The following is a 22,191-nucleotide window of genomic DNA, read 5'->3' on the forward strand; positions in this document are numbered from 1 at the left end:
GGCCGATGAGAGGTTCCATGATGCCGACGCTGCCGTGCGCGGCGGACGAGGCGTCCACCTCCGAGGCGTCCTCGGTCCGGATAATCTTTGGCTTTGGCCACGCGCGGTTGAGGAGCTTGCCGCAGAAAAGCGCCGGGACGGAGCCAAAGGTGCGGAGCAACACCGCCCAGTTCTGCGCGTGCGTGATTTTCCCGCGCCACTGAAGGAACACGGTGAACACGGTGGCGAAGAACGTGTACCACAGGAAGGTGTCGCAAAAATACGTCGTCACCGCGGGAAGAGCCCTGACGGCGGTCATGATCCACATCAGCTCGACGGACGCGTGAACATCGTAGTACGCCTCGGGGAGCTCGCCCTCCACCTCCCGCCCGATCATGCCGAGCTGAGGGAGGTCGAGCGTGTTGCGCACGTCGAGGCCAGCCTCAGCCTGATAGTCAGTCACGAGGAAGCCATTGGAGAGGAGGCTGCGGCGACGGGACTTCAGCCTGACTCCGCCCTCGAGGTGGGAGGAGGACAGATCGAGATCATGAATGCGCGACTCGATCGGATCCAGCTCATTGGCTTGTTGTTCGACTGCGGGGGCTTCGTAATCCGCATCGGCTTCGGTCTCGATGTCCGCCGGAGTTTCCGGCATCTTCACCGAGAATGAGTGCTCGTGACCGGAGACGAAATAGCTCTGCCTCGGCGTGAACCGCAGTGCGTTCATCAGCGCCTCTCCCTCGAGGTGGATACACGAGGTGTACTCATCGCTCTCCTTGTTCCAGCACAGATCGGGATGGTGCAGCGCCATCACCGCCTCTCTTAAGGGGCTGACGAGCAGGTAATGACCGAACGTCAGCTTCACCGAGAGCACCGTGATCCAGAAAAGCGTGTAAACAATCCGCTCCTTCATCGGCGTCGCGAGCTGCGTCGAGGATCCCATGTAAGGCTCTCGGCGCACCGGGGACGACGCCACCCCCGCGAAGGCCAGAGCGTACACAGCGGCGAGCGCCTGGAAGTAAGGCACGTGCCCGTCGCCGCGCCACCACCGCTCGGCGAAGTAAACCAGCGGCGTGACGGCAAACGCCACACACCGAGTGACAGTCACCGCGACGTCGGCGCCGGGTTCCTTGGGCAGGTTTCTGAAGTGAAGCGAGGCTACCTCGGCGAGTAGCTTGACGACGGAATGTGTGATGACCGCGGTGGACACGTACTCCCAGTTGATGGTGTTTCCTGCGAACACGTACGCCGCGGAGAGGTGGAACGCGACGGCGTGGAAGAGGAAGACGGTGTTGAAGTTGACAAACATGCTCATCCATCCGGCAACCTCCTTGTGGGTCTTGAAGAACACGCCAGAGAGCGCCGCGGCGGCGCCCTGGGGGTGCGACGAGGCCCGTTGGAGGAACGCTCGAAGATGCGCGTACATCCGTGACTCCATTGGGAGCGGCCGCATCTCCTCGGGGACCGAGACCTCGGACTGGACGCGGCCGTCCTCGTGGGGCATCATCGCAGCGAACCGTTCCGGGATCCAGAAAAATTCGTTGAAATCGTCGTACATCACCCTGTCCTCGATTGGGGAGCTGGCCCGGCCCTGTATCTCCCTTTGCAAGAACTGATAGAGCGGCCGGACGATCGAGTTCAGGTAATCGTCCTTCGCGTGCGGCATCTTGCATCCCGCCACCGGTTTGGCGAGCACGAGCTGGTCCCCGACGGGCTCCTTGTCAGTCATGGGGCACGGCGCGGGCGCACGGTCCTCGAGCGTCACCGCGCACATGGCAGCGTGGAATATGAAACACATAGCCTCGGGCGCGTGCCTGAGGTTAGCACTCTCGCCGTACAGCAGGAACCACAGGCACAGTTGGTGCAGTCTCGCGTTGTGCGTCACCGCGGATTTGTGTTCCCTGCTGCCCTTCTCCCACAGGCACAGGCCGTCGGCGTCGGCGGTCATGAACGTCGCCAGCGTGAATTCTTTGGCGCGATCGCGGCGGGCGCCGGCTGCGCCTGCATCGAGCCAGCTGTCATCGAGGGAGCCGGTTGCCTTGGCGCGGTCCAGCATCCCGGTGTACTCGCCCCAGTGGATGTAGTTCCTGAACACCCTCGCGTGCAGGTCCGCGACGGTGGCGCTGAATTGGGCTTCAGTCTCGAAGCCCCTCGCCGCCTCTGCCCTCGCGTCCATGGCGTTGCACAGCCAGTGGGACAGCGACTCGATCGAGTTGGCGAGGTTGGACGGCACCTCCACGGGCTCGTCCGTGAAGGTGCTGTCCACGCAGCTCTTCTGAAAGCCAAAGTTAGTGGCCAGCGACTCGGCGATGGGCCGAAGTCGCGCGGCGACGCGGGCCTTCCTCTCGTCGGGAATTTTCGGACCGGGTTTGCACAAGTCGTCGTCGAGGCCTGGAGCGCACGTCGGAGCCGGCCTCGCGAATTTGACCGTCACCGCCCTCAGCCCCAGCACCCCGCGCGCGAAGTTGCGAAAGCGAAGGTAGCGTCGTCTCGCTGTCTTGGACGCGCTCGCCGCGTTGATGCTGGCGATGACCCGTCGCCGCCGCATCTCGACGCCGAGCACGGCGGCGTACGCCCCGTTGAAGAGAATTTTCCCGTGAAGGTAGGAAATCGGCAGCAGGGAAATTGTGAAGAGAATCGCGTGCAGCAGCAGGCCCTGCACGATGTCCACCTCTCGCAGCATCGCATCTGCGAAGTGACGCACCGCTAGTGCGACGGGCCTCGCGCCGCGCAGGCGCGTGGCGTCGCCGACGATGGAGGCGGCGCCCACCAGGATGCACACGGCGAAAAATCCAGAGCAGAAGAAGACCACCCTGTTCGCGAAATTCGTCGAATCGATCGAGTCGGCAAAGAGCTGCGAGCAGAGCAAGTGGTGGAACACGACGAGGGCCAGCTTAACGACCAGGCCGTACGCGAGGACGAGACAGTGCCTGTCCACCACCGTGAGCCGTGGCATGGCCCTCGACGCGAAATCGAGCACCCGCTTGGGCCACATGAACGATGGCGATGTCGCCCAGTAGCACATCACCGAGCACACGATGCCGGCGACGGCAGCGGTGAGCACGATTATGCCGCGGAGCGTGGGCTTGGCGATGTTCTCGTCGATTCGCAGCGCCGCACAAGATGCCATGAGCAGAACGACGGGTACGGGAAGCACGCGGTAGACCACAAAGTCGAACTTTGCGTGCGCCGGCATCGCTCGCAGCGCGTGTAACCTCTGCTGATTCCAAACCAGCCACGAACCGGATCCCTCCACCCTCGGTTTGCCGTCGAGGCCGAAATCAAGCCAGCACGCCCATTCAGTGAAACCCCGCCAGGTCATCCCCTCTTTGAACGACTGAGGGTGGAACAACCACGGCGCTAGGCTCAGGCACGTGATCGCGAACCACACGTGCCAGGTTGTCATCACGAAAACGTACATGGGCCCGAACCGGGACAGAGCTGTGAGCATGACGACATAAGCAGCCATCTCCGCGCTGGGAGTTATGTGGCTGACTGCGTACCGCGTGTACAGGCTGACGAAAGAGTGCCGCATGCGCATGCCGCGGCGCGTCACCTGATACAACGCCTTACCCGAGGTCACCGTGTGGTCAATGGCGTACCCCCTGGTTTTGGCGATGAACATGTTGAACACGTGAGCGCCAGCAAGTGCATGCTGAAAAAATCTGGTGAACATCTTTGCGAACCCTCCATCAAGCCAACCCTCCAGCATGGACGGCCAGGCCATCACCAGCGTCGCCTGGATCATCCACTGCGACGGATAGAGTACCTCTGTGCCGGGCTCGTCGTGGAATCCGACGGAGTCGAAGGCGTCGCCCGCGCTGAAGAAGGTCTCCACGTGCAGCATCGCGATCATGAGCTTGCAAACGACAAACGCAAAAAGTGACGCAAAGAGCATCCACTCGGTGAAGAAGATTCCAGCGCTGGACTGAAAGAAGGAGAGCATCCGGAACAGGTCGAGGTTCTTTGCGAGGCGGTGGAAGTCGCGGCTAATGAGCTGCATGCCGTTCCCCGACGAGATCTTGAAGTTGAACTGGTTGGTTCCGTCGAAGGAAACCTCCCGCGCCTTGCCCACCATCTTGAATCCAAGGTACTTGACCCGCCCGCCGCGGAGCATCAGGTTCATCCCGCCGAAGATATCCTCGGACAGGTGCAGCTGCTTAGAAGCCTTTGACACCCCGCCGTTCCCGCGCACCCACGTCAGGTCCCAGACGTCGGGGTGCCCGTAGTGGAAGCGCACGTTGAGCGGCTTGGCCATGAAACGCTGCACGATTGTCCCGAAAACCTGCTCGGAAAGCGCCGCAAACGACGCGACAGATCCGCTTCTGTCAGTGATCATCTGCTCGGGGAAGCCGACGAGCCTGGTGTTTCCAACGAACTGCGCCAACACGTTGCGCAGCTTTAGTGCCTCCGCGAGGTGCGCGTCCTGGTTCATGTCGATGGTCTGCACGTACATCCCCGTCGCCAGCGCCATGCCGAGATTCTGGTTCTCGGGTTTGCCCTCGCCGACGATGGCGTGGCCGGGAAGTCGGATCCGGTGCGACGAGACGATGCCGACTGGTGCGCCCCTCGCGTCGAATGCCGCCCTCCGATGCGTCATGTACCATCGTATCCCTCCCGGACGGGCGATGCCGTCTTCGGGTATGGTGCTCTCGTCTTCGTCCTCGAAGTGTGCGGTGACTATGCTCATGTGGGGGAAGGTCATGAGGAGCTCGTCCATCTGGTCGTCCTTCTCCTGGTTCCCTTCGGAACCGTACACCTGCGCGCAGACCAGGTGGTTATACTTGGCGGCAACGAGGGGCTCGATGTCGGACTCGGGAACGCCCTCGAGCCTCGCAAGTACGCGCGTCGCGTCGGCGTACGACGCCATGCCTCGAACAGTTCGCATGAGCGTCTGGCTCCGGCCGCTGGCCCACCGGCAAATTTCGCCGAGAGTTTTGTGGTCCTCTCCGCGGTTTGACGATAATTCGTCGAGCAAACCGTCGTAATCCTGCTGCGGGAGACGAATCTTAGTGCGCTGGAGCATCGCGCTCCACTCGTGCGGCATCATGCTGATTATGAAGCGGAGCGTCGACACGCTTTCACCGTCAATCGTCGTACGCAGGTCGTCGACACTGTACGTCACCTCCTCCTTGTACATCGGGGTAAGCGTCACCATCGAGGGGGCGCGGGCAACTGGCGCGCCCCTCGTCAACTGGGGATCCGTGAAAGATTCGAGGAAGAAGCGCAGAACGTCCCTTGCCTCCGCGCTCGAAGGCTCCGCGGCAGGATTGGACGTGGACAGAGCGAGGAAGACGTGTTCAACGGCGGTGCGGCCTGGAAGAGTCGCCAGCGCGGGAGCCACGAAATTTCTCGCGTGATCCGAATCGTCAAGCCTTTCGAGTCGCAGAATCGCGCGCAGGCGGTCAACCAGCTTTCGCAGAAGGGCGTTACACTCCTTCCCGGTGTCATCCTCGAGGTCCCGATCGTCTGCGAGCTTCACGAGTAAGAGACGCATCGCGCTGTCGATGGCGCGCCTGACAACAGCCGCCTGGGGGATGAAATTTCTCAATTCGTCTGGCGCGTTTTCGTCCACCGCAAGCGCTGATTTCAGCGCAGTGAAAACCGTGAGCGCGTGGCCCCTCAGGGCCAACAGGTGATCCGCAGCGGTGGCCTGTCGCCTCGCCGCCGCACACGCGACCAGATCTGCCGTCGCTTTGAGCGTGTCTGCGAGCTCCGCCCTGAGTTCACCGTCACAAACCCCGAGGACGGAGACAAAGACGAATGTCACGAGGTCGACAGTCTGGTTCACGACGGACTTTAACATGCCGTAGTCCATGTTGACGTTGCGCGACGCGCCGTGCTTGCTAAACACCGGCGCCGTGACCATCGCGGGGAACATGAGGTACGCGCCCGCGCCGCCCCGCCCCGGTGCACCGGAGAAGAATGCATCGATCGCCGCGCCACGAAGCCTGCGAAACACCAAGAGGGAAACTTCCTCATCCGAGAGCAGGTCCCGGTCGCGGAGTGACCGGACCACCTCGTTCCAAGCCCTGGAGAACGTGCCCCAGCCCTCGGCGACAGCCTCGGGGCACATCACGGTATCGACCGACGGCTCGACGCGGTCACTCACGGCTTTCGTCAGGATCCGAGCCTCGAACGCGGCAACCTTGGCGGGTAAGTTTCTGATAACCTTTGACCAGCCGTCGGCGACGCCGCGCCATCGAAGCCTGTCAAAAGCCGACGCAAATCCCAAGACGGCGAGGTAGTAAAAGAAGGTGTTGCAGTAGTACAACATCAGGTTGGGCAGCCACCGCTCGAAAAGCATGAGCGCCTTGTACGCGTACCGGCGGAAAAGGCGCAGGCCCTGTATGAGCGCCAGTGGGAGCGAGTCGGTGTAATCGTACGCGTCGCAGTCCTCGCCGGCAAAGTTGTAGTTCCAGCAGAACAGATCAATCTGCATGATGGCACGGCTGGGTAGCACGAGAGCGTGAACGATGAACACGTAGTCCATCGCAAACTTGATAGCGAGGATGACGAGCCAAAAGATGACGTACGCTCGCCTGTCGCTGGGATCGTCGACGGCGAGGTCACCCCTGCTCCGCTTGCCGACGAGGTCCGACTTGGACTTGGGCTTCCCGGTGACGTACTCGCCGCAAATCTCTGTAAACGAAAGCATCAGATACGGCGCGCAACCCAGGCAATATGCCTCGGCGCTCAGATACCCTCCCGCGACGAGTACGGACGATGCAATCAGACCCATCGCGACGCTCGCGCGAACAGCGCTCACCGCCCGGTTCCACAGCAGCTCCTGTTCGTGAATGAAGAGACAGTGAATCTCCAGAGTCAGGTTGCAAGCCGCCGCCGTGAGACCCGCGCTGAAGAAAAGATGAGGGTGGCTGAACCCCGCGAACGCGTGCACCACGAGAAGGTGGAAGCACACGGACAGGAAAGTAAACATGCGGTGAAAGTTGCAGAACACCATACCCCAGCCGACGTGCTCGCGGAAGGTTTTCTGGAACACCGCGGCGAGTCGACCATCGCGGTGCTTCGCGGCGCCTAAAGTACGCAAAAAGTGTCTGTACCTCGCGTATGCCGAAGCCGCGCCGTGGAACGTGGGCTCCGATCGAAGCATCTTTTGCATGGACACCTTGTCCCAGAAGAACTCATTGATGTCGTCGTAGCCGACGCGCGCGTGTAGCCTCTTGGTGAGGGTCATGGACTCGGTGATTGCGCCGTGAAACGGAATCACAACGCTCTCCACGAAATCACCCTCGGGTAATCCCCCGCCGGTGCTCCCCCCAGGTGACCCCGGCACGGACAGCTCGGCGTTCATGCTGAGCGCCAGGGCCACTCCACCGTTCGTCGGTGACGGTGCAACGACGGAGCATGCCGCCACGTGGTATGTGAAGCTCAGCATCTCCGGCAGCAATCGGCAGTTCGCAGCCTCGACGTAGATCATCTCGAAGAGCACGATTTGGCACAGCCTCGTGTTGTTGATGAGCACCCTGTCGTCGTTGGCGTGGTTCACGTGCGTGGAACCCAGCGTGGGCGGCGCGCCTCGCGGGGAGAGATCGTCGAATTTCGTGTGCTCCAGCCATCGCTCGTATCCCGCGAACGTACGCTCGTGCAGCTTCGTCACGGCGAACCGAGCTGATGGGCCCTTGGCGCAATCCGCGCCCTGACCTGCGTTGGGCGACTCCGCGAGCTGCGTCATGTTCCAAAGATTCTTGGCCATCTTGTCGACCACGAGCTCGCGTGTGGCGCCCGGCACGTCCGGGTCGTCCGCGTTGGACGCCCTGGATTGGAACCCGAACATGCCGCCGATGTTATCGGCAATTGGCCAGATCCGCCTTCGCCACGCGTCGATGCCTTTTTCGATATCGGAGTCGCCCGCGGGGGGCGGGCCGGGTCGAGACAGCCTCGGGCCGTCGCCCTCCGCATCCGACGACGCCGCCGGCTCGCGACACAGCTGGACCTCCGGCGCGGTGCAGAGTCGCAGCTCGCCGCTGGCGAGGGTGTCGGACGCCGCGAGCTTCGCGGATGCTTCATCCGGGGACACGGGAGTGGCCAGGTACTTGGCCAGGGGGAACCCGGCGCGAGCGAGCGAGGCCATCGCATCCCGGAACCACCGCCAGAGCTGCTTCCGCTTCATCATCAGCGCCACCAGGACGTACAACACGGCGAAGGCCACGAGGACGGTGTGAATCTCAACCTCGAGCTTCATGGCGTCGATCTGCTCCTGCTGCGGACAGCTGTTGTCCCCGGGTTGCACAAATCTGTTTGATTCCGAGGTGACGTAACCAACCACATCAGCCGCGATCTTTGGAGGCGGCGGGCACGTCCTCGGGCTCACCTTATGAATCTGACCCATCGCGTGGCACGTCATGAACGTGCTCTGCAGCGCGCTCTCGATCGGATTGATCACGCCCGGCGGGTGGTGGAGCATGGCCGTGAAGTTCTCAAAGTTGGCGTAGGCTGGGATGGATTCCCCGGGTCTGAGGTCCAAGCCGTGAAACGCCTCCGCCTCGACCCGCGTGAACGTCTCCATGGTCTTGCGTACGTGCGCCTTCATCGCGCGGCCGCAGTCGGGGAACTCCACCGGGTCGTAAGGTACCTCGTCGGAATGCTGGCTCATGAACGGCGTGCAGCTACCGCCGTCGGCCCACAGCATCTTGAGCGCAAAGTAAGCGGCTCTGGGCCGGAGCAAGTCAACCTTGTTGATCGAGCATCGTTTCTTGACTGCCATCAATCCGAACCACTCCTCGTTGACGTAGAGATCCGGCTGCGTCGGCGAGGCGTAGCCGCACGGGGAGTGCAGATACTCCTTCAGCGACGGGCACACGCGAGTCACCGTCGGCACGCGCGGGTCCGTCGTGGGAACCGGCGTCACGCTCTTACCCTTCCACCACTCATCCACCCAGGACATAATCGCGCCGCCGCTGAGAAACCGCTCACCGCAACCCGCAGCGCACGTCGTCGCGTGGCGCTCCAGATCCTCCACCATGCTCACCAACCAGTCGGCCTGCGACACCTCGTCCTCTTCACCCATCGTATCGTAACCGTTGGAACCCTCCACTTTGGGGTTGAGGCTGTACGCGTCGACGCCGTACTCGGTTATCACCAGCGGCCTGTTTGACACGTCGTGAAAGCGATGAAACAGACCCATGGGCGCAAAGTACCTGCGAGTGTACAGGTTCACGCCCCAGAAGTCCAGATGTTTCATGTACCGATCGGACGCCTTGATCCAGGCCGCCGCGCCCCACGTGTCCTGCCCGACGAGGTGCTGTTTGGTGGCGGGGAGGTTCACGTTTGCGAGAGCGGTGCCACACAAAATGCCCTCCTCCTTCACCGCCTCGCACAGGCCGTCCACAGCCTTCATGAGCTTCTCCACGGAGTTTCCGAACTGGCACTTACCGATGCCGAAGTTCTCCGCGAGGTCCTTGTCGCACGCGAAGAGGTTCCAGGGCCCGTTGAGCTCGTTGCCGACAATCCACGCGATGACCGCCGGGTGCCTCGCCGCGCGAATGAGACTCTTAATCTTACCCTTGGTCTCCTCCATCGACTGCGGCGTATCGAAGAAGGACTTCGTCCCGTCCTCGAACCCGTACCCGACCACGACGCTGATACCGTACCTTTGGCACAGGTCGAAGAAGTGCGAGTGCCTGTGCGAGTGCTTGAGGGTGTATATCCTCAGCGTGTTCACGCCCGCGGCGGCGATGAGCGGTATGTCGCGTTCGTATATCCCCGCGTACTCCGACGTGAAGAAATCCCCGTACGGCTCGAACCAGTCGGGGTCCCAGCCCACCGGAATCGGGGAGTAGCACAGCGCGCGCATCAGCCACGGCTCGCCGTCCAGATACAGCGTCCGCCCCAGCCTTCGGAGCCGCCCCGTGTCCTCCGTGAAGTTCAGCGCTCGGGGGCGGATGAACTTGGTCTCCAGCCGGGCGCGCCCCGACCTGGTGCGATACTCCGTCTCCGCGTCCACCTTCGCCGGGTCGTACGGCTGCGCGTCCCTGCCGCCGCCGAGGCCGTTCTCCTCGGCCTCCCTGTATCCCCGCTTCATCACGTCCAACAGGTGGTCGTCGGCGCGGGCCCTCGATTGTCGCGCCGTCTTCTTCTCGTCGCGACCGAAGCCCCAACGCCGGCGGGTTTTCGTCCCCGACGACGCCTCGCGCGCCCCGTCGGACCACGAGAAGTCCGTCGTGACGTCCCCGCCGAGGCTCTCCCGCAGCTCGTCGAGCGTCAACGACCCGTCCCCTACCGCATCGTTCCCGTCGCGGGTCCCGCCGGATCGATGAACCCGCCGACCGGACCCGAGCGGGGCGAACCCACCCGCGGAGTTCCGCCGCTCCGCCAGGTGTCTCTCACGCGCCGCGGGTGAACCCAGGTTCGCGAGCCCCGGCGACGTCATCCGAGCCATGTGGCCCACCGCCCCCAGCATCATCACCACGATGCCCGAGAGCAACGCCAGCAACACCGCGCTGGCGGCCACCACGCGACCGAAGCCGCCCTCATCCCGCGAATGCGCTCTTCCCCTCATGCCTACGGAGGGGCTAGCCCGCCTCGAAGACCGTGGTCGCGCCCCGTGGTTCAAACACCGAGCGGGGGAGCCTCCACGACGTCCACGAGAGCCGGGCTCCGAGAGAAATGCGGTTACGACAACGGGCAAGTTGCGTTTAGCGTTACCGGATGCAATTGCGATCATACTGAAAGCTCGCTCGTATTTCGAGGTAATTAGCGCGATACGTCACTGGACGCGACATGTGTTTAGTCTCGAACCCTCGACAAGCAGCCGCGATGTAACACCAAAATTTTCAGAGCCGGGCGTTCCCAAGCGTTTCGCGCCAAAGGAGGCCGAACCGAATCACGCGGCCCGACGCACAACACCTCGCAGCCCGCACGGGTCGAGGCTGTCATCTCGCGAGGGCGTCGCGAGGATACGCATCGGGTCGGCGTACCCGATCGACTCATCGGTGCATCCGAGTCGTGCACCGAGCCCGTGGGGTTCGCCGGTCACCACCACTCGTGCGATGCGCGGCACCGCCCGCGGGATGATGACCGCCACCTGCCTGGCCGCGGCGTGCCTGCTCGCGCTCGCCGCCGGCGCTCGCGCCGAGATGCACCCGCAGCTCGCCGGCATGAACACCGTCCACACACACGGCGATACCGGCGTCGCGAGCCTGCACACCGCCCGCCCCATCGCGGAGGCCGTGCTCGGCAGCGAGGACGCGCGGGCGTCGGACGACCCGACGTCTGAGCACGGCGCGGGCGGGGATCTGCCGCAGGCTGAGCTGGGCGCGGGCGCCGCGGACTTCGCGTCCAGGGTCTCCCCGGACTTCGAGGCGTTCGTGCAGACGCACAAGAAGGCTGGACACACCTACTGCCCCGGCTCGAGCGCCGGCGTGCCCTGCATCGAGGCGATGCGCAGGTGAGCGCCCGCGCGCGGCCCCGCGCCGAGTGCCCCGCTCCCAATCTGGTTTTTTCCCAACACCCGCGCCCCGACTCGTCCGAACCTCGACGAACTCGCAACCCCGGTTCGACGATTCCACTCACGCGATTCGCTCCTCCCCGACGGCCTCGTATCGCGCAGGGAGCTGAGCTTCCTGGAGAACAAGGCGCTCATCGAGCGGCACAACTCTCGCGGCGACTCCACCTTCAAGCTCGGTCTCACCCCCTTTGCGGATGTCTCCCCGGAGGAGTTCGTGTCGGAGCAGCTCACCTACACTCCCGCCAAGTCCGTGCGCGATTTCGTCGCGCGCAGGCGCTCCGAGGCTCTCACGCGTGCCGCCTCCGACAAGGGTGTGGGCCAGACGGTCGGCGGCGTGATTGGCGAGGTGTCGCGGGGCGCCGGCAGGTTGGGCGAGCCGAGGGCGAGGACGGAGGCGGAGCTCGGCGCCAAGTACCCGCGCAACTTCGACTGGGCGGACGTCCCGGAAGTGATGGGTAAGATCCACACGCAGGAGACCTCGTGCGCGTCCTGCTGGGCGTACACTTCCACGGACACCATCGAGGCGATCGAGGTCATCAGCGGGCGCCGCAAGAAGCACGTCGAGCTCAGCGCCGAGCAGCTCATCAACTGCGACAACTACGACAGCGGGTGCAACACCGGCAACATGTTCACGGCGTACGAGTGGATCCACGAGCACGGCGGGCTGGCCACCGCGAGGGCATTCCACGGCGCCGCGGGGCTCCTCGCTCGCGCGGAGAGCGCCGCAATGCTCGGCGCGGGATCCGGCGCCGCGCTTGGTTCGTTTCGGGAAAGAGTCGCCGCCGTTCGGGAAAAAGACGCCAAGGCGCTCATCGATCAGGCTCGCGACGAGGGCAACCTCGGCGAGTTCGGCGTGTTCTTCGAGGAGTCGCTCGGCGCCGAGGAGGAGAAGCGCGTGCTCGACAGCATCGAATCCGGCCTGGGTTCCACGCACGGCAACTGCCCGGCGAACATGAACCTCCAGGACAGGGTGTACGGCTACTGCGAGCTCAACTTTGACGCCGGCGAGGCTGCGCTCATGGAGGCCGTCTCCAAGCAGCCCGTCGCCGTTGGAATCAACGCCAACAAGATCTTCCAGCTGTACGCGTCGGGTATCATCCGATCCTCCGACTGCGGCCCCGCGCCGCACACCCCAGACTCCGAGATCATGGCAATCAACCACGCCGTGGTCGTCACCGGCTGGGGCGAGGAGATGGTCAAGGGCGAGCTCATCAAGTACTGGATCCTCAAGAACTCCTTCGGCGAGAACTGGGGCGAGCATGGATACTTCAAGCTCGAGCGCGGACCGGACACTGTAGATCAGGAGGGCTTCGGCACCTGCGGCCTGTACTTTGAATCTGTGTACCCCATCATCGACGAGGATGCCAACGAGGACTCGTGCATCAAGGGCTCGACCTTCAGATCCAAGTATTACTCCGCCGCGTACGCAAACGCGGGCCTCGGTAAGTCCTCCACGCTGAGCATGCGCGATTTTACGTCCGCGAACGCGAGCGCGGGCGTCGGGCAGGTCGCGGTGATGCTCGTGGGATTCGGGTTTGTGACTGGCATCCTGGTGGTGTCTGTGTTCTTGGCTGTTCGAGCGGCGAGGAAGACGCTCACGAGGGGAACCGAGGAGGAGCCCCTGCTGTGATTGGTACATATATTAGCAGTTGACCGCATTGGCAATATGTAAATGAGCTCTTTTAGACGATGAACCGATTACTGGTGGTCTTCTGTTACAATGCGTTGTCCGGGGTTGACACTAGACGTGGCAACCCTGGGGAAAAGAATCTTGCTAAAAATTTGCCTCGCCGCCGAGGCTGGGAAGGGCCACGTTTTCACCCCTCAGATGCTGTTCATATCGTCCTCGACGTCCTTCAGCGCGTTACTTGCCAACCTCGTGATGTACGCCCCGGTCAGGACGGTGAATCCGAATCCCGCGGCTATCTGTGCGAGATGCGAGTCAGCACCTGCCGAGCCCCCTCCAACCTCCGCTATGGTCCGCCCCACAGCGCCGGCGCTAACATAGGCAAACGTTCCAGGAAGCATCCCCAGCCAGCTGCCCGCGACGTACGGCCACAACTTGACGGACGTCAGGCCGTAGAGGTAGTTGCTGAGCGCGAAGGGGAGCAGCGGGGATAGGCGGAGGAGGCAGACCACTCGGAAGGAATCTTCCCCAATTGCTCGATCGATCGCGGCGAACTTGGGGTTCTCGTCAGCGATGGCCTTGACCCTGTCCCTCAGCGCGTATCGCGCGATGAGGAACGACGCGGTCGCCGCCGCGGTGGCCGAGACGCTCACCATCGCGGTTCCCTGCGCGGGTCCGAAGATGAGCCCCGCCGCCATGGTCAGTGGGATTGCCGGCACGGCGAGAATCTCCAGCCCAAGGTAGAGGAGCATGAACGCGGGGGGACCCGCGGCGCCCATGGAGTCGACGTAACCGGTGAACCAGTTGAGAAATTCCGTGATATCGTCCTTGTAGGCGACCCCGAGGCCGATGAGCGCCGCGAAGCCGATCATCGGGAGCGCGGCGAGCGCGCCTGCGGATATGCCATTTTCTTGCGCATTATTCCCTTCCTCGGGGTACTCCCTGGCGACTGCCGCAGAGACGGCCGCGGGCGCCGTATCGGGCGCCTCAAGCGACGGCTTCGTCCTTGTTTTCATGGAGGGCTCCGACGGTCCTCCCGCGGAGCATCGCGTCATCGGCGTGGTGACGCGGCGTCGCCGGTGCGCCCCTCCTGCGCGAGCGTCGAGCCACGACAGCGTGCGGTCCCCTCGTCGGTGGGCCGCCATGCCGCCGACCCGCCACCGCGCGGCCGCGCAGGAGGCTCGCGCGGCGACCGGCGGCCGCGCCGCGGTCACTGAGGACGACGCGACGCACTGCATCGCCTCTTACACCGTCGCCCACCGCGTGTTGCTATGGCCTTGTCGGCCGATGTGCGTGACTCACCTTTCGCGAAGGCGCCTCTCTCGACCAATCAGCGTGCGTTCCTGGTGGGATCTCTTTCCTCACGTGAAACCAACGATCGAGAACCGTCGACTCTGATCTCCCGTCCTCAGAATTTTTTGATGAGTAACTTTTCATAGGCGCTTGGGCCGACGCGGCTCACGCCGGCGGCGATGACCCGCGCGGCGCGAAGAAACGATATATCGGAACCCCCGCCTCCTCCGAAGCCTTGCGCTTCGCGACGCTCCCGCTCCCGTCGCTCGCCGTCGACGCGGCGCCCGCGGACGACGCCGAGGCCTCCCGGCCGGCGCTTCCCCCCCGCCGCCTCGCCGCCTCCCTCTCCTCCTTCCGCCGACGCCGCCGCTCGGCTTTGGCAGCCTCCCGCGCGGTCTCCGCCGCGTACCTGCGCCGCGCGGCGTACTCGAGGAGCACGCGCGAACTCCACTCCGTCGTGGACGCCACGCGTCGAACCTTCGTCGCGCGCGGTGCCCCATCCTCCACCCCGAGTTCGTCGCCAGCTGTGTCATCGCCGCCGCCTCGTTCGAAAGCGTCGTCGTCGTCCTCCTCCGCCGCCGCGTTCGCCGCGACTCCGTCGATCGCGTCCGCCGCGCGCAGGGCCGCGGCCGCCGCGGCCGCCAGCTCTGGACCGTCTTCTACCACGTCCCACGCCTCGTCCATGCCGGCGATCGCGTCGAGCTCCGCCCGCTCTTCCCGTTCCTTGTCGTCGTCCTCGACGTTTGCCGGCGGGGTCGGCGGCGGGGGTCGAAGCGCCGTGATCGTCTCGTCGTCACCCGGGGCGGGCCCCAAGGACGCGCCGAGGGGGATGAAAGGACACGCCCACCTGGGTAGGGGTCTCGGGTGCCCTGTGTGCGGCTCCCACGATCTGACGCACACCGCGCGGTTGGCAAAGCTGGAGGCGACCTCTGCGCGGGACATACCCCGGCATATGCTCGCAACCGACGACCCGAGATAGACGGACACGGTGGGAAGCGTCTCGAGCTCCGAGGCGGCGACGAGCTTGGGCCTCACCGCGGTTTCCGCGTCGAGGAATACCTCATTCGTCTGGAAGTACGTGCCGTGCAGCGGAAACTTGCCGTTCATCGCCGCGCGACACGGGACCATCACCGTCAGCGGGACCATCTTTCGGCCTGCCGACTCGGACGCGATCCTCGCCGCTGCCGTCGCGGACGGCAGGCCGCACCGCACCGCCAGGTAGTACCCCACGTCCAGCTCCGGCGCGCGTTCCAGCAGGGACGCCGGTACCAGGTCCGAGGTGAGCGACCAGGCCTTCAGCTCGTGACGAATGCGGGACATGTTCGGCGGCGGCGGTCGAATCGCGAGCTGAAGCGGAGAAGCGGCGATTGACGCCGCGACGGTGGCGGCGTGCGCGGCGAACCCTGCGGTCTCCGCGGATAGGGTCGCCGCCATGCACGCGTCCGAGGTGGGATCGTCCTCGATGTCGTGAACCCCGCACGGCGTCTCCTCGACGATGATCTCGTTGTCCACCGTGACGTTATACGCGCCGTCTTTCACCACCGAGTCGGGATTGTCAAACGGTTTGTGAAAGTGTGGGTCCATCGCGTTGCGAGCCGCGGTGATGAGCGCGAACGCTCGATCAGCCCTCGGATCCGCGCATTTATCCGGGTGAACCACCCTGGACAGCCTCTGGTGCGCGGCCTTTGCGGTGAGAAAGTCCGCGCCGGGGTCCAGGCGGAGCACCGCCGCCGCGCCGGACGGGGGCTTGCCGCCCTTCTCCCACGACCCGCCGACCCGCATGATCGCGTCGAGAGTCTCGTCGAGGGTCTCCGGGGCGGACGCTTTCGGTTCATCGCCGGCCTCGAGGATCTCGTTCGTGACGTCGAGGTGCGACGGCGGCGGGGGAGGCGCCGGGTTCGCCGGCGCGGGCGTCACCGGCGAGAGAGGAGGGGAGGCGGTTCCGGCGGCTGCGGCGGCTGCCGCCGCCGCCGTCGCCGCCGCGGTGCCAATCGTGTCCTGTCGCGCCTTCTTCGGATCCGTCTGGTGCTTTCCCCCCGAGCTCGCGTACTCGCACATGTCTCGCAACGGGCATGCCCTGCAGTTTGGCGTCCGTTTCTCGCAGAACACCTTACCGAGCGTGATCATGTGGTAGTGGAGCTCGAACAGCGTCTGTAACCCGAAGCTGTTCAATCTCTCCCTCAGGAACGTGTACACGGCGGGCTCGGGCGCGTACTCGGCCAGCTCCTCGAGCGCCTGTTCGGTCTCCAGGGGCACCCACCCGAGCCTCGCCATGATTCTGCCCACGTTTACGTCCACGGGGAAGTCCGCGCGGAATAAGGAGAGGAGCGTGATGCACGACACGGTCTTGACCCCGAACCCCTCAAGACTCAGGAGGTAACCCCGGGCAATCTCCACGGTGCAATTCCGCAGAAACTCCAGCGAGAGCTCCCCTTTGCGCTCGTCGTGGATGCGTCGGAGTATGCGCTGGATCCGTCGCGCCTGCATGAAGTGCATGCCGCGGCACCGGATGCATTCCACCACGTCCCCAAGCGGCGCGTTCATCACCGCTCTCCAGTCGATCATGTCGTAGGTGTTCTCGGAGCGCGGGCACGGGTCCTGAGCCTCGAGCGCCTGCGCCGCGAGCGCCGCGCGTTCCTCGCGAATCCTCTGCGCTTTCGACTTTTTCTCGGCGACCGGCGGCGTCGGCGGCGTCGGCGGCGTCGGCTCCGGGGATGGTCCGGCGTCGGGCGGCGCGGGGATCGCGACGGGCGCCAGAGTCTTCTCCGCTCTCGGCTCGGCAGGTTCCGCTTCGGGCGGCTGAGATGTTTCAAAGGCGGGACGCGAAACCCGCTCGTCCATGAACGCCGCCGCGCCGGTGGCGGCGGTGACGAGCTCCTCGGTCACCGGCTCCTCGGTCACCGGCTCTTCGGTCACCGGCTCCTCGGTCACCGGCTCCTCGGTCACCGGCTCCTCGGTCACCGGCTCCTCGGTCACCGGCTCCTCGGTCACCGGCTCCTCGGTCGGCTGCGGCCCCGCGGATGATCTCGGAGGCGAATCGAAGGGATCGGCGTTTGGCCCGTCGGTTTCGACGTTACCCGGCGGCGGGCTCCGCTCTCGAGCCTTGTGTCTCCCGAGGTAGGTCCCGGGCCCTGGAAACTTCGCCGCAAGATTCATGATAGCCGACGAGGACAAAACGTCGGACACGTTTTGAGTGAGCAAGGCGCCGAACACGCTGTCCAGCACGCTTCCGCCCCACGCGTCCATCTTCAACCGTCTGTCCCCCAGCGCGGTCCTCGCGCGCGCCAGGAACATACCCGTCTTCCGCGCCCACTCCAGCCGCTCATCGCGCCCGAACACGATCATGTCGAGGTCTTTGCCGCGCCACACCCTCGGGAGTTTGCGCGCCTCCCGCATGGGCCTCCTGTTAACGACGCCGTAGTTTATGCCGATGCCGCCGAGGGGCCATAGGGGGTGCGCCCACCGCGGCACGCGCCAAAACGGAACGGAACCGTAGTACGGAATCTCCGGTAAAAACTCGGTATCAACCTCTGGCTCGCGCGGGATGTTTGGGTTTAACGCTCGAACCATCCGGGTGTTCCAGTTGAGAGCGGCGAGCGCGTACACCCTCTTACGGCCCCTATCGCCGCGTGTCCTCGCGAGGCGAGGGCGCTTGTTCTCACCCCAACCGGCCGTTATGAGAGCGTCGACCTCTTCGTATGGTGCAGAGGTTTCGTCAATCGCGTTGCCGATGCTATCCCAGACGTGGGTTTCTTCGTTGTCACAAGTCGGGAGCAGCCGGGCGAGCGGTATGTCGTCGTCGTCTTTGTCTTTTTCATCGTCGTCATCTTCCTCATCATCCCTTTCCTCAGCGTTTGAGATGAACCTCGCGAGCGGAACATCGTCCGCGAGCAGGTTATCGTCCTCGATCTCGACGTTCCGAGGAGGCGCGTCAAAGAGATGGCTCGCGTTTGCCGGGAACGTCAGAGCCGCCGCCGAAATCTCCCTCGGTACCTCGCGACGGAGCGACATGTTCGCCACGCCATCCGTGAGGTCCGGAACACGATCCGTCGCGGGCAGGCCCCACTGGATGAACTCGTCGAAGTTCATGTCCGGCTGATACCCGGCGTTGGCCGTGACAAAAACGGTCTTGACGGATAGCGGCGTGTACGCCTGGGTCTGCACGTACCTGTACCCCCTTTCCTTGTTCTTGCCTCGGGGTATGATTGGACCCTTGTTCATCTCGCACCGTTTTTTCAACGTCGGGTGGAGGCAGGTGTGACACATGCCGCATCGCCTGTGCCGCGGCATCTTTGGCCCCTTCACGTACGCAACCTCGGGTCGAGGGCCGTGTTTCGGGGGGCGTCCGCGACCCTTCCGGTGGGGAGCGAACCCTCGCTCCACCCAATCCATCTCCGGCCCTCCAAAGGTGGTCACCATCTGGTCCATGCTTATGTACCTTCGGATGTCAGACTGCGCCCTGGGAAGAGGCGTGTCCTCGACCGTGAACGACGACAGGTCCGGCGCGTGAAGCCCGAGCACCCCCCTCCGTGTGGTGCCGTCTAAGGGCACGATATCCTCGTCCCACAGCGCCAGGTATTCCCTCACGCCGTCGTCGTCGTACTCCACCATGTGTTTCAACTCCTCAGGGTCGTACCTGATGATCTTGGCGGGATAATGGCACCCGTCCATCGGCCACGCCACGCCGACGCGAAATCCGATGCTCGCCGCGCCCTGGAGCGCGATCGCCGCTCCGACGGTGTGAGTCAGCGCCGAGAGCGTGGCCTGGATCTGGAGGCAGACGGGTGGCTCGGGAACGAGCGAGACACGGACCCGATCGTCCTCGTCGTCGACGGCGAGTTGGCACCGAAACGCGACAGAGTTGGCGGGGTTATCGGGGTCGTCGCAGACCCGACACGGACACGCGGGAGTGGTGCGACGTCCGCGCGCGAGGGCAGCGTCGGCGTCCGCGATTGCGCCGGCCATGTGCTGCGCCACCCGGGCCCTGAACTCCTCCCGCATCTTCTCGACGGTCCTCCTCGAGTACTTCTTCGGTCCTTTGAAAATCGTGTGCACGACGCCGCGCAGGCGGCTGACGTGGCGATTCACTCGAGCCGCCGAGAGAACGGACGGGCTCCTCGGCTTTCGACGCCCGCGCTTCGACCACGTCCCCACGCCCGGACTGAGCGCGAGTCCGCACCAGCGCGAGGACTCGTCGACGCGAGGGACGGGCGTGAAAGTCTGGTTAAACGCGAGCGTGACGCACACGCGCTCTCCCCCGATGACGCTCAGCATCGCGCATACGTCCTTCGCCGGCTCGTTCGCGGCGGCTGCCGGCGGTGAGGCGGGCGGATCGTAGGCGTCTTCATCGGCGACGCCGCAGTCCGCGTCGGGGATGTGGATCCCGGGCGCGAGTTTGTGCCTCGAGGGTCCCGCGCTGACGAACAATCCCTTGGACTTGGACCTGTTCCACAGCACCGCGGTGATGGACCCCCTCGGGGACTTCGACTTGATCACCAGACGCCTGTCCCGCATCACCAGGTTGACAATCTCCTCGGTGGACATGCCCTTGTCCCCCGCGCGGCGCAGGGCGAGCGCGACCGCGTGCCTCATGGTGATCCTCTTCTTCGGTTTGGACTTTTTCCCCGGCGCGTTCAACTTTTCTGCAGTCTCTCTCGCGCGGAACGTCCCGACGCCGCCGCCTTCCCGGCCAACCTTCGTCACCCTCTCCGGCTCGTCGATCCCCTCCTTGCATCCGTCAGCCTCCACGGCACCGCTCATCGGCGCGCCCTCCTCTTCGCGCTCCGCCTTCTTCTTTGGCACCTTCTTCGTTGTCCTCTTCCTTTTCGTATCCCTCCCCGCCGCCGCCTCGGCTGCGCCGTCGGCCCCGTCCCTCTTCTTCTTCCCCTCCCTCCTCCGGTTTTCCCCGAGCGCGTTCATCGCGGCTCTCGTGTCGTCGTCCGCGCCCCCCTCCCACATGACCCTCTGCTTCGCGAGGTTGACGCGTTCCTCGTCGCCGTCGTCATACACCAGGTGGTGTTTACCGTTCGAGGAGTCGTACCCCGCGACGCACCCGCGGTAAAACTTGGCATCACTCGGCCAAAACACCAGCAGCCTGCGGCCGACGACGTTCGCGAGCGCGCGGTGCGCGGTTTGGAGCGTTCGTTTGGCGCGGTTGAGCTCGACGCGGACCCGGCGGCCAATCAGGGTGCGGGGTCGGTCCTCGAGGGCGTCCCGGCGCGCGGCGCGGCCCTGCGGCGTCCTCGGCTCGCGCCTCACCGCGTCCGACACGACCGCGTCGCGGTCCGTTCGCGGTCGTCCCCGTCGATGGGCGGCGGCGGCGGCGGCGGCGGCGGCGAGGGCCCCGCGCGGCGTCCTCTCGAGAAGTTTATTTTTACGCGGAGGCTTTCGGGTGTTCCGTGGCTCGTCGGCGTGGGGTGTCGGGGCGAGCTCCTCACGCCTCTTCTTCGGGACGTAGGTCGGCGCGACGTTGCGGGTCGATCGCGCCGGTGGTTTCACCGGCTTGAGCGCCCCTCGTGTGACCCTGCGGAGGAGGCGCGGGACCTTGGCGCGGGTCCCGGCGCGGGAGCCCGGAGGGTCATCGCGCGATGACGCGGGAGTTCGGGGTTTCCTCGAACCGTCGCGCGTGGGAGACGGCGAGGGGGGCTCGAGCGCCGCTCTGGGTCCACCTCGACCGCGAGGTGTTTTTGACGATGGTACAGCGGCGTCGGATCTGGGCTTTTTCAGCTTGGACGGCAGCCTCATGTCGGTGAGGTATCAGATGCCGTGCCCCGGGGTTCCCCACGCTTTTGCGTAACAACGACAAATCTTGCGAAGAGGCTGCCTCTGCCGGTTTCAGCGGTCGCCCCGTCGAAGGCGGGCTTCGGTCGCGCCGGATCTCGATCAGTCTCGCGCCGCCTTGGTCAGCTAAACACGTCCACGCCCGATATCGCACACTTCGTCCGCCGCTCTGCGCTACCCCGCCCGAGTTTCCTCCCAGGTTAGCTAAAAGCGCCCTCCGAGACTGGCTCTCGGAACCCTTCTGGAAACGAGGATGACGCAAGCGCCCGATACGATCGAGGTCAGCCCACAACCCAAGACACGCAGCACCATGGTATCCAAGGAGGAATTCGACAAGGCGGCCGAGGAGGTCAAGGCGTACGCCCAGTGCACCAACGACGAGCAGCTGGAGCTCTACGGCTGGTTCAAGCAGGCCAACGTCGGCGACGTGAACACCGGTGCGCGCGGCCCCGATCAAGCAGTGACCCCAGATCGCCCTTTCCCCGGGCTGACCAAACCCATCCCTGATCCGTGCAGCTCGCCCCGGCATGCTCGACTTCAAAGGCAAGGCCAAGTGGGACGCCTGGGAGAAGTGCAAGGGCACCTCCAAGGAGGACGCCATGGCCAAGTACGTCGAGGTCGTCGAGAAGATCAAGGCGAAGTACGCCTGAGCGATGGCCCCGACTTTTATCCAGCCAACCACGAACACGTATCAGTATCAGGTGGTTAGCTCAGTTTGAAGTCGACGGTCCGTCTATTCGGTCTCGCCGTCCCGCCCGCGCCGAGTGGCGCATCCGTTTCGTCCGCGACGCTCTCCACCCTGCCCGGCGACACGCGCATCGCCCCATCCAACGCGCCCGCGTTCCCCCCCCCCGAAAGCATCCGTGCTCCAAACTCCGAGCTCAAAGCTCCCCCGCCGCCGACAGCCCCCGCGCCCCCGTCGCGCGACGGAACCGCACCGACGCGCGACTGGCTCGGGGTGGTCCACCTCTTGAGGCGTCCGCACGAGCCCGGGACGATCGCTGCGCGGAGATGCGGTTCCCTCTGCTGCGACGACGTGGAG

General features: G+C 64.6%; 5 protein-coding genes across 5 annotated transcripts; 2 read left to right on the forward strand and 3 right to left on the reverse strand.

Annotated features, from left to right (window-relative positions):
• Window positions 1–3,319: 3,319 nt before the first annotated feature.
• Window positions 3,320–4,414, reverse strand: MICPUN_79168 (glycosyltransferase family 48 protein; the record flags this gene model as incomplete). The annotated part of the gene is made up of 1 exon (XM_002500003.1): window positions 3,320–4,414. A coding segment is annotated over one exon (1,095 nt), but the record flags the coding sequence as incomplete, so codon positions are not given.
• Window positions 4,415–11,012: 6,598 nt separating this feature from the next.
• MICPUN_105164 (predicted protein) lies at window positions 11,013–13,146 on the forward strand (the record flags this gene model as incomplete). The annotated part of the gene is made up of 2 exons (XM_002499521.1): window positions 11,013–11,389; window positions 11,552–13,146. The coding sequence occupies 2 exons, from the start codon at window positions 11,013–11,015 to the stop codon at window positions 13,077–13,079; spliced, it is 1,905 nt and encodes a 634-aa protein (XP_002499567.1). The 3' UTR covers window positions 13,080–13,146.
• A 127-nt stretch (window positions 13,147–13,273) lies between these two features.
• MICPUN_79157 (predicted protein) lies at window positions 13,274–14,092 on the reverse strand (the record flags this gene model as incomplete). The annotated part of the gene is made up of 1 exon (XM_002500004.1): window positions 13,274–14,092. One exon carries the CDS (start codon window positions 14,090–14,092, stop codon window positions 13,274–13,276), a length of 819 nt encoding a protein of 272 aa, XP_002500050.1.
• A 442-nt stretch (window positions 14,093–14,534) lies between these two features.
• On the reverse strand, window positions 14,535–21,113 carry MICPUN_56174 (DNA glycosylase; the record flags this gene model as incomplete). Its single annotated transcript, XM_002500005.1, has 1 exon — window positions 14,535–21,113. The coding sequence occupies one exon, from the start codon at window positions 21,111–21,113 to the stop codon at window positions 14,535–14,537; it is 6,579 nt and encodes a 2,192-aa protein (XP_002500051.1).
• Window positions 21,114–21,459: 346 nt separating this feature from the next.
• Window positions 21,460–21,799, forward strand: MICPUN_78621 (predicted protein; the record flags this gene model as incomplete). The annotated part of the gene is made up of 2 exons (XM_002499522.1): window positions 21,460–21,586; window positions 21,666–21,799. 2 exons carry the CDS (start codon window positions 21,460–21,462, stop codon window positions 21,797–21,799), a joined length of 261 nt encoding a protein of 86 aa, XP_002499568.1.
• Window positions 21,800–22,191: the final 392 nt, after the last annotated feature.

The sequence above is a fragment of the Micromonas commoda genome, chromosome 2 (assembly GCF_000090985.2).
Source record: "Micromonas commoda chromosome 2, complete sequence".
Classification (NCBI taxonomy): Eukaryota; Viridiplantae; Chlorophyta; class Mamiellophyceae; order Mamiellales; family Mamiellaceae; genus Micromonas; species Micromonas commoda.